The sequence below is a fragment of the Pinus tabuliformis genome, chromosome J, assembly GCF_031772625.1.
Source record: "Pinus tabuliformis cultivar Carrire ecotype Pingquan chromosome J, CPIR1, whole genome shotgun sequence".
Classification (NCBI taxonomy): domain Eukaryota; kingdom Viridiplantae; phylum Streptophyta; class Pinopsida; order Pinales; family Pinaceae; genus Pinus; species Pinus tabuliformis.
This window is the reverse complement of record NC_142295.1, coordinates 298,562,981-298,574,209: the sequence shown is the minus strand read 5'-3', so window position 1 is coordinate 298,574,209 and position 11,229 is coordinate 298,562,981. Positions and strand designations below refer to the sequence as shown.

The window sequence follows — 11,229 nt, the reverse complement described above, 5'->3', positions numbered from 1 at the left end:
TCCTTCTATCTTGATGGTTTGAGGAGTGGTAATTCTAGCCAATGCATTACAAGATATGGTCGGATTCATTTCTTCTTTATGTAGGCTTTGTTCTCGGAGTATATCCTCTTATTTTGACTTTTCTTGCTCCTTTTCTTCTTCCTCTTCATAATCTATGTAGAATAATTTTTTCTCAGCACACTTATGACCTTTAGTGTATTTGCTATCACAACTGTAACAAAGCCCTTTTGCTCTTTTTTCTTCCAATTGTTGTAGTGTCAATCTTATAGGTTGTGGAAGACTAGGGGCAACAACACTTCCATCTTTATAGTTGTGAGTGGTATGCTTCCTGGTTGCCATAATTTTGCTTTCCATTTTTCTTGCTAACCTGAATGCCTTCTCTAATGAATCAGATTCCCAAAGGCGAACATCATGTTGGATATTATCCTTTAAAGTCCCTATGAACACATCAATCCTATGCTCCTCTAGAATATTTTTTACCCTTATGTTCAATTTTTGGAACTCCTCAATGTGCTCCATTATTGAACCCTTTTGTTTGAGACTTATCAATTGGCTAAAAAAAGTGTTGCTTTTTGTATCCTCATAATGTGCTGTCAATTCTTCTATAAAAATTGCCCAAGTGATAATTTGTTTACGAGAGCAAAGCTATTGATACCATACAAACTGATTTGGTTCCAAATATAAAGTTGCAATACGTACCTTTTGTGTGTTTTTCACATTACTGAGATCAAAAAATTGCTCCATCTGTAATATCCATGTTGGGGGATCCTTGCCATCAAACTTCTTCATATCGATTTTTGGAATATGGTGGGTCTTCGGTCCAACATTAGAGTCTATGAAATCATGATTAACATTTCTTTTTTTCTCATCATGAGTTTCCTTTACTACCCTTTCACCATTAGTAAGCATTTCTTGTAGAAACTTTGTGAAATTTGTCTTCAAATCTTCCATGGCTGTCTTCAGACTGTCTTCAAATTACCCATCTTAGCTTCCACTTCATTCATCTTAGCTCCTACACCTTTCTTTAAACAATCAAGCCTAGCTTCTACACCTTTCTTTAAACCATCCATCTTAGCTTATACATCTTTCTTTAAACCATCCATCTTAGATTTTGTTACTTTTTGTGCAAGTGACACTTGTTGCACTTGGTCTCGTAATTTTAATATATCATGTTGCATTTCTTCCTCTTCTTCATGAGTCATGCTAGAGCTTTCAGGTTGCTTACTAGGTGTTTGAATTTTCTTTCCTCGGGGCATCAATTACTGATAATAATGCTTTACTATGCCCTTTGAATTCTTTCAAACTAATTTTTCAAACCAAGCTTATGCAAAAATTTAAAAAAACTACACACCTTTTTTCACTTTGTAGGAGTTTGATATTGAATCTGATGTATATCTGTAATTTCGTATCATTCAGTTCAAAAGTTGTCACTTGGAGTAGCCCTTTGCGTCCTCTTTCTAGTGCCACTAGTCTGATCCAAATTGGATTCTCCAGGGAAGAGTTATGCCAAATCTCCCACAGTGACCTGATTATAGACTAGTTCAGTAGAGCAAACTTGTACGATGTGCCACGAGTCACTGTTTCGACCTTTGGCTCTGAGAAATATATAAAAGAAACTACAGTCCGTCCTCTTTTTGTACCTTCTGACGAAATTTCAATCCGATGCTCAGAGAGAAAGTTATGATGATTTTCCCCAGGTCACCTGTTGGAATATAATTCAAGAGTCTGCAAAAAGACCAACTTCCTCAGATCATATCTCTGTAAATATAGTACGAAAAGCTCTGAAATTCAGACCCAAGGTTCAATGCGATTTCTTCTCAAAAAGGTTTTTCTTTTAGCTTCTAAAACGTCGCAGAAAAACAGTTATAGTGAAAATGCCACGATGACCTATTTGGAGCAGCGAAACCCTAGAATCCAAAGCTTTGATACCAAATGTTATGAAACCAGCTCACAAAAGGATAGAAAAGATAGATCAACGCCTTAGAATTCAGCCTCTTCGAGGGGGCAACCTCCTTTACATTACATAAATGAACAATTCTTGGATGATTCAAATGACAAAACCTCCTTTCTATATATAGGAGTCTAAGGAGTCACAATATAACCCAGCCGACCTAACAATAATAATATAAAGCCACAAAAATAACAATAGAGGGATTCTATGGGGCATAGTAATAACAATATGGGGATAATAGGGGCACAAAAATATTAATAAGGGATACAACTACAATAGTAATGGGGTAATCACTAGTATTATAGGGACCTAACAAACTATGTCATAAAACATTAAAGGATTTTTTTCACATACTTTTCCCTTTGTAATTATTTTCAATCTACGCACCCTTAGTTTCTAATCTAACATTTTTTCCTTTTTTGTATTTACATGGTGCATTTGGAATTGCAAACCCTTTTTCACTTTCTCTCTCTATTTTTTTTTTTAATTTCTAACCTACTCTATCACATATTTCTCCTATTTGTCCATATTGGGTAGTTGTACCAATTTCATTTCTACCTAGCTACTGATTTTCCAAGTTTAAACTGTTTAGTAGATGTTTCTTTTCTATCCTATCAACAGAAATTGAATTTCTTTCATACATGCTTAGGCTGTATGAATTAAACAATATCTGGGGTTTTCTTTTCTTTTCATTTTCTCTCTTTTGTTCTTTTGTTCTTTTTTTTAATACCTGTTTTTTTTTTTTTTAATCAATTGAATATTGAGATCTACGAACAGTATTAAATCTACAAAATGTGAGATACTCAATCACCTTGAGATCCTATAAATCATAGGACCGTAATAGTGGCTCCAGCTGGGGATGGTACTTCTCAGGGTGAAGTGTCAAGAACATTAGATCAGTAGCCTTGAGCTCTCAATATCTGTATTGTCTTCAATCTAATTTCTTTTTGTAGTAATTTCATCAAAAGCAGACTTCAACCTTTGTTAAATGAGTTATCCAATCAAAAACATAAAATATTGTGGTATTTACAATGGAATGAGGGAAATCTTTGTGCTTATGAGAAGTAATGCTTCAACATCCTGCCATTGCCAGGACCTCCTGGCAGCTCTGTTCCATCCAACTCTTTAAGGAAAAATGCATTATTTCTCTAAAAGCAGAAACAATGTATGGACCTTTCCAAATATTTTCAAATTTACCATGCTTCCCTTTATCTTCTCTTCTTGAGCCCTATTTCAACACTTTGTCTCCCTGGCTGAAATCATCGGCTTTGGTTCTTTTGTCAAAAAAATTTCTTTATGTTTTTCTGGTAACATTATCTGTGTTCTTATTTTTTGAACTATTTATATTTTTCTTAGAGCTTTTAGTTGTTTTCTTGAGATTGGGCCCAGCAGTGTTCTTCGCAGGGTTATCAGAGTTCTTTTTGTTTGATTTGTGTAAGGACCTAGATTGAGACTATATACAATTTTTTTTTTTTTTTTTAACAGCAAATACAACCAGAAAAGAAACGCATTGAAATTTCAAATTTATTTAGCACACACATTCCTTCCACTCATTTCAGGAAAACATATCATAGCATTTACATACTGTTAACTAAGATTAATAGTAATGAAATACATATGTACCGTTCACCAGAAGGCGAGACTCCGCTTGCTCTGCTGTTACTGGTATTCCCTTGTAGCTGGTCACCTTCGCGAGTGAATGATGACGCACTTGATCCGAATGCGAAGACCCACCGGTTAACCTCCCAGCCTACTCCTTGGGTACTCTTCTTCCCCGCGGACCCCCGAGCTGCAATGGGGTTGTACAATGGAGGAAAGCACTAGCTGGTAGAGGAGAGCGCACCTTGGCTCCAGAGTTCCCTCTCTAAAATCCTCTACCTCACCAAACTCACTATAGCTTCGTAATCACTGCTCTGACATCATCTCATCCATCCAACCATAGGGTTCCCAAAAAGTCCATTCTCCCATGGCTTGCCCCTGCTTTTATAGGAGTCCTCATAGGTGACACTTGTCATGTCATGCATAATTAATTATTTTTTTTATAATTCAATAGCTTGATTATTCACCCACCCATGTGGCATTCTCACATCAAGGGTATCCCAAAATTATTTACTTAAATTTTTATTTAAAACCAATATTTTTCTCACCTCAACAAGATTCCTATTTCTTCTCCTACTTGTCTCTTTATTCCCCCTTTTTATTCCTTAATTTGTGTTCATTACTTAAAGTCAATTAATGAGTCAAGATTTGATCCCCTATTTACTCCCTAATTTAACTCAGGTTATCTCTTAGATGGATATTCTTATGTTGTTTGTTGCCACATGGAGTTACATTTCTCTAAATTTAATTTATTATTCTTATTTTAATTCACCTTCCTCTTTTCTTAATTAGGTTTAATTAGTTTAGGATTAATCTTTATCCTTACAATTATGTCCCTCTTTCCCCTTTTTACCTAATTAAACCACATAATCTTCTTAGTATTTTCCAACATGGAAAGGGTAGAGTTTTTAAGGTACTCTATTTTATTTCTTCCTATGATCCTCCTTATTCCAAGTTTTATTTTTGATTTAATTACCTTGGTTTCTAATCATCATTTACCCTTGATGTAACTTTACCTAGTTTTCATTCCTTACTTATATTTATTTATTATTATTTATTTTTACTGATTCCAAGGGTGCCAAGCTTGGTTGTGCCCTTCAAGAACTTCCCTAGAAGTTCCAAGGGTGCCACACCTAATAGTTTAATTGTGATGCCAAGGGTGCCAAGTTTGGTTGTGCCCTTCAAGAACTTCCCTAGAAGTTCCAAGGGTGCCACACCTAATAGTTTAATTGTGATGCCAAGGGTGCCAAGTTGGTCGTGCCCTTCAAGAATTTCCCCTGAAGTTCCAAGGGTGCCACACCACTTGCCCTTCAAGCATCCAGTGACTACGAGGGGAAAGTATAGTGCAACGTCATAGACCACTATCATCTCTTATGTTGCCTGCTATAGTGAGACTAATGGTGCTGGGGATCAAGGAATCCGCCTTGATGCGCGCCCCCCAGTAATCTCCTCATGAGCGACCCAACTTTGGGACCTACCCTCATGGCATCGTGATCTTCAAGGCGAAGGTGTTTCAACCCTTCCAGCCCAAGTCACAGCGGGAGTGCTAGTGGGTGAGATCAGGGACTCTGTCCCACCCCTCCCATGTAGTTCCATCCACCTGTACAACCCCATCACCCATATGTGGGTCATTCGGCCAAGCAACTAATCTGTGCCTGCAACTATTAACATATCCTCAGAGTATAGTTAAACATATATGGCAGATTTCAAGATCTACTTAGACTTTAAAAGATAAAATAATATGAATTTCATCAAACCAGGTGTCATGGACATGTCATATGCGAGTGCCTCTGATGGTTTCCTACCATACTCAATAATCATCAGTAACAAGGTTTCTCAATGTTAGTCATTATCATAGTAGCATCATTAACCATTCCTGGTCATTCACATCATTGTCCAGTAAGTCTGAACTAAAGGAAGTAGGTAACATAGGGGACACATCCCTCATGGCTATCATCAATAATCATCAATGGAAACATACATATTCATTAAGCTATCAACATCGTAACATCGTAGAAATATACCTATCCATCAAATTTATCATCATTATGCTTTTAGTAGAGCGCATACTTATTCTTTACTACCCTCATCATAAATTCAAATAGAGACCAACTTAACTATTTAATGTTGCAATCATCAGAATACTGATAGATAAGATACATAACCATTCATGCTATCATAATATCAATGGAAAGCATTCATAAACATCACAACCATGAATATCTCAATCGCTAATAATAGTGTCATGTGTCCAGATCCTCAATCTGAGGTCCTCAAAGAATAACGTGCCTAAGATAATGTCATATTAAGGTCAGGAAACTAGAGTGGGCACTACATACACCCCCTCTTAACAATGGACTTCGTCCCGAAGTCCTCGAAACATAAAGGAAAACGACGACACATATCCTAGGAATCCTTCCTGAAACTCTTGCTAACCTTCTGGTAACAGGTATCTCTGATTTTTTTAAATTAAGCACATTTTTTTTCTAAGGAATTAAAATCAATTAACAAAATCGATTTCATCTTCTGGATTAAGTAATTTTCTCAACTAATTTATTTATTTATTTATTATTATTATTTTTTTCATTTTTACCTAATTAGTTCTATTAGGCCCTCATGGAACATTGTCATAAAATCTAATGCTTCTCATTTTCATTCCTTTAACCTCTTGAATATTCAAGAGTGTCTTTCAGGTATAGTTCCTTCGAACATGAGCTTGAGATGTAATGCCCAACAATTGTCCTTGTTATGATCATCCTTCATACTATGTTCATAATGCAAGTCTTTTTTTTTTTTTGCATAATATAACTTTAAGTAAAATGTCAATATGTGGATTTACTAGCACAAAAATTTAAATAACAAAACATATTAGACTGTCATATATTCCGAAAACATGATATCAAGGTCCACACAAACTAATTGCTTTGAATTTACAAACTAATTGAATTATCATAGCATTACACCTCTTACTTACTATACAAGTCCATGCTGACACTGATCATTTCAAAAGAAGCACATGTTACTCAAACATCTCAAGGAAAATAACTTAGAGCAATGTTTTTCAGACTATAAAAGCTTAAGGCACATTGCTTTTGCCATTGGTAGCAATAACATATTCTTGATCAAAGAGACTGGTTGAGGATTTTGAAATTAGTGAACCAAAATTCCCATTCCAGGTTCCAATTCATCATCTTAAAAGGAGATATCACTTACAAAAGCTTTGATATAAATTTTCATTCTGCAATACAAAATTTATTTCCTCAGGCACTCAAAAATAAGTAGAATGTTTGTATCATATTTTAATAACCACTCCCAATGACTACTTTGTTGTCTGAAATAATATGTTTATTTTATTTTTCATTTATCATCTAACAAGCCAAAAATTTGTACAAGGAACAAACCAAAAATAGATTGCTTCAGTTGATAACTCTAAAGCACTGGGGTAGAGAATTGAAGCAAGAAAATATAGATTCAGACTGTAATAGTTAAAATCATAGAAAGTATTTTTAACGATTACGGGTGTTATTTAATACTAACATTGTTTTATTCCCTACTACCGACTGTTTGGTTCTCTGCTTGAAATCCAGAAGCAATCTTTTGACTTCTGATATAACTCCTGGAAATCTGTTGTCTTTATCAGGTTAGATGCTCTACCACTTGTCTTTCCACTGTCACTGTATCCATATATTTAGTTGCCTTCAAATCGGACCTAGATTTGCTTTATCATTCACTGCCATCTATAATATATTTCCTTGAAGATATTGAATTTGTACACTTTTCTACCCTTAAATCTGGCTCTTCTTGCTTAAATCACTCAAGTACTAGTGACTAGAGGAAATAATACTTGTTACCTGCCACCTCACATCCCAACATTCCTCAATTGTATAACTGATCCTTGAATCTTTGAATTGACCCTCTGAAAATGATCTTTTGCCATTATGACAAGTTTGATTTTAAATCTGCTACTGGTGCATAATGATGCTTTGTGTCCATACTTTCAACCAATATATATATATTTTTTTTAAATTGTCATATTTGATTTGGCTTTGCCTCGAATCTTCCTTGCCTCTATCCTTAGGCTTCTTTACAAATTCAAAGAGCACCAAGTGCCAAATCATTTGAGAATTATTTGGTGTCTGCAAGTCCTAATCTAATGAACTTGCAGGTTGCTCTGTTGAGTTATAAAAACCCTGATTCTAGGGAACATTCAACTGCTCTTCTTTTTCCATGCTTACACTTAGATGATTAGAATTAGGGAAAAGAAGCAAAACAAGTATTGAAACTACTCTTAATGAATATTTAAGAAGTCAAGTCCTTGTAAATTCTAATGATAATAGATGAAAGTTGCTGGACATTCCATTTTCATACTTTTGAGGAGGCTGTAAATCATTCTTGGAAACAAAATTACCGTCTTCGAGTTTTGGATAAGTAGGTTCCAAAAACTTTCCTTTTGTATCTTACAACAGTGTTGCATAAGACACTTGAAACCTATAATTATCCTGAATATCCTTTAGGCTTATGGCCCAAAATGCATGATTTGAAATTTTGCAGTTGTGCTTTTATTTTTATTTTATTTTTTAATTCAAGGTTATCTCCATCAGCTTCACTGCAACCTCTTTCCCATCGTAAATTCTTCTGCAGACAGACCCAAATGTGCTTTGGGCATGTTGGCATTACTTTTGGCACTTGATTATTTCATTGGCATCTGAAGTTCATTAATTATCTCAGGTTTGAATCATCTTGAACTTGGCTTCAAAGGAACCACCCGTTTATCCAAACCTTCAATGATTTATGTTATCCATAAATCTGTAAAACTATTACCTAAGAACATAGATCTATATCATGGTGATGCCATTTCATTTTTAATGTGCACTATTTTGGATTTTTCTGTCTGTAGGAATAATATGATGCCACAGAGAATTCAGAGTATATGAGCTTCTCCAATGAAGGCCAGCATGAGTTAATGTATGGCTTTTAGAATCTATTTCTGCAAATTTTCAAATGCAATGCATATCTTTCGACTGACACCTTGGTATTCTGTTTTATTGATCGACATTCTAAAAATTGCTTACTTTAAGTCTCTCCTTTCCATCCAACTAAAACCTTTCATGCTAGTTGTTGTTCTTTTTGCTAAATGTGTAGGATGCTTATAGTGCATCAAAACCTCTCATGGATTCGTTTGAAAAGTCCTAAAAACGCCCCTTGCAAGCTTGAAATGCTCAAACAAATTCATGAAGGTTTTGCCTCTCACTTAATCGTTGAAAGTGAAACAATTAGCCAGTAGCTTTTATAAACAAATCCATCTCTGGCAATATATCCTTCCCACCTATAGACCTCTTAACTGGAGCTTCTTTGGTTTTAGACATTGAATTGATCTGACCATATTACTATTCTTCAACCAGAAAGACTCATCTGTATGTGCCATCGGATTTAATTTCTCCACACTTCAACTATTTCCTCGATTATCTTTGGGTTCTTCAAGAGTTTTGGATTCTCTGCAATCTAGTTAAGAACAATCTTAACTTTTTCATGGGTTTAAAAACTGAATAGATATAGGCAAGTATATGCTTCAGTTCCAGGGTACTGCAAGAATCTTTTTCCAACAGTGGCAGTTTTACTAATAACTATACTTGTGCCATAATCAAGCAAAATTCCCTATGCAACATGAACAACTGGATGAATATCTATCATAAAGACCTTCCTTTTGAAAGATTGATCGAGATGCGTTTACAACATTTTTGAAAGATTTGAGAACATGTTGTTTGTGGAATGTTAGCAGGTTGCTTCAGGTGTTTCGAAGCATTTTTTGTTACCTATCAGATTTATCCACTGGAAGAGAAGACGTCATTAAATTGCTTGTGTGTTTTTTGGCCCCTTCAGAACTTTTGAAATTTGAGATCAAGCTAGGTCTGAAGGAGTTTTCCGTTTTTGGAGAGGATCCTCAAAATCTTTGTAGTTTAGTTAAAAACTCTCTTGACTGGGATTTTTCAGAGAAAAAAAATTTCTGGCAGTTGCTGATGTCCGAGGTACAAGTTTGTGTGGTTCCACTAGTCATGCCATTGTTGGCATTTTGTGCTGAAGCTTTGGATCCTTTGGTCCATGCTGGTGCACTTTCTGGCCTGCTAACGGTCTTAAGGTCCCAGTCTCCTTCAATTGAGCTTGTGAATGCACTCCTTTGTCTACCTAAAAGATTTGCAAAGTTTGCAGCTACAGTAATAGCAAGTTGGTCTGTATTGGATAGGTCAAAACTGTTTATATGTCTGACGGACTGGACAGAAGTTTGTTTGAGCAGCATGAGAGATACGGAAATGATGATGACCATCAGATTTTCAACTGAGAAGGTGAATTTGGCTGCTGTCAATGCAGTGATATCTTTTTTTTGATAGGCATGGCTCAAATGAGAAGACAGATTCCAACAATTTGAAATTTTCTGAGAAGGTGAATTTGGCTGTTGTCAATGCAGTGATATCTTTTTTTGATAGGCATGGCTCAAATGAGAAGACAGATTCCAACAATTTGAAATTTTCAAATCTTTCAGGAATCAGGGCCAGTTTGTCAGAATTGGCTGGCAAATTGGCCTTAGAGAAATAGGCACCACAAACAACAGCTTTGGCGTGGAAATTCAGAAGGAAATTGGAATCTGATTATTGACTTTGCTTGGAGCTAGGCTATCCAGATGCTTGAGTGGATTGAACTTGCTCAGTTCTTGTGCAGCATTTGTATCATGTTAGATTGTTGCTTCCCTCATCACTTCACTGCAAGCTGTTCCTACAGGTTTTTGGGCAAAGTTCCAAGACACATCAAGGTGGGATACAGATACACAGGGAGGTACAAAAGGCGAATGGATACAGAACAAAGAACAAGGGCAAATCCATGGAGAGTCTGTGTGATGATAGATTCTATCGGAGAAGATACATAGAAAGATATGATGAAACGTCTTGGACACTCAGGAATGGTGTCTTAGATTCACATCAAAGTAAAATGAGTATGGAGCCTCCATTCAAGCAAGCATTCTAATTCAGGGGAAATTCTTTAAATTGATTTTTTTTTTTTTTTTGATTTTCTTCTTCACTAGCAAATACCCATCTAAACTTGAGTTTTGATCATTATGTGCACAGGTTCATATCTAACACGGGTTTAATGATGTATTTGTCAGTTCCCCAGTCAGTACATGCTGTAGAATTGTTAGATACTCGCACACACATAGAGTTATCAATAATTTTTACAATAACGGTTCGAAGTTCAGCTCGGTTCTAGATCTGAGACGAGATCAAAACTGTTGTTACACAGTTTGATGCATCCTAATCAAAATCTGCAACCACCGCCCATGTAGTTCAATACAAACTGTCCACGTTGCATTTTTTTTTTTTTTTCGGAATAGTTAGTCAACACGATCTCATCGCGTGGTTTCCGGAACACTTTAAAGCGATTTCGTGCTTTGATTTATTCTTGCATTGAAGGTTGTTCGACAGCTCAGCTTCCATTGTAATAATTAAGATTTGGCTTGGGTACTTCACCGCCATGGGAGAACGTTGAGGGCCAAGTGTTTAATGCTCAAACAGAACTAAAAGTCTTAGTTTTCATTAGGTGGCACCGAATTATCCAGGTCAGAGAAATCCATTGAAACCATAACACAAAAGTCCAATTGTATGCCAACCTCAGGAATGGCACAAATGGCA

General features: G+C 35.9%; 1 protein-coding gene across 1 annotated transcript; it reads left to right on the top strand.

The window, feature by feature from the left end:
• Positions 1-9,297: 9,297 nt before the first annotated feature.
• LOC149226936 (uncharacterized) lies at positions 9,298-10,571 on the top strand. The gene is made up of 2 exons (XM_089375387.1): positions 9,298-9,891; positions 10,089-10,571. Exons 1-2 carry the CDS (start codon positions 9,568-9,570, stop codon positions 10,131-10,133), a joined length of 369 nt encoding a protein of 122 aa, XP_089231513.1. The 5' UTR covers positions 9,298-9,567; the 3' UTR covers positions 10,134-10,571.
• The last annotated feature ends 658 nt before the right edge of the window (positions 10,572-11,229 follow it).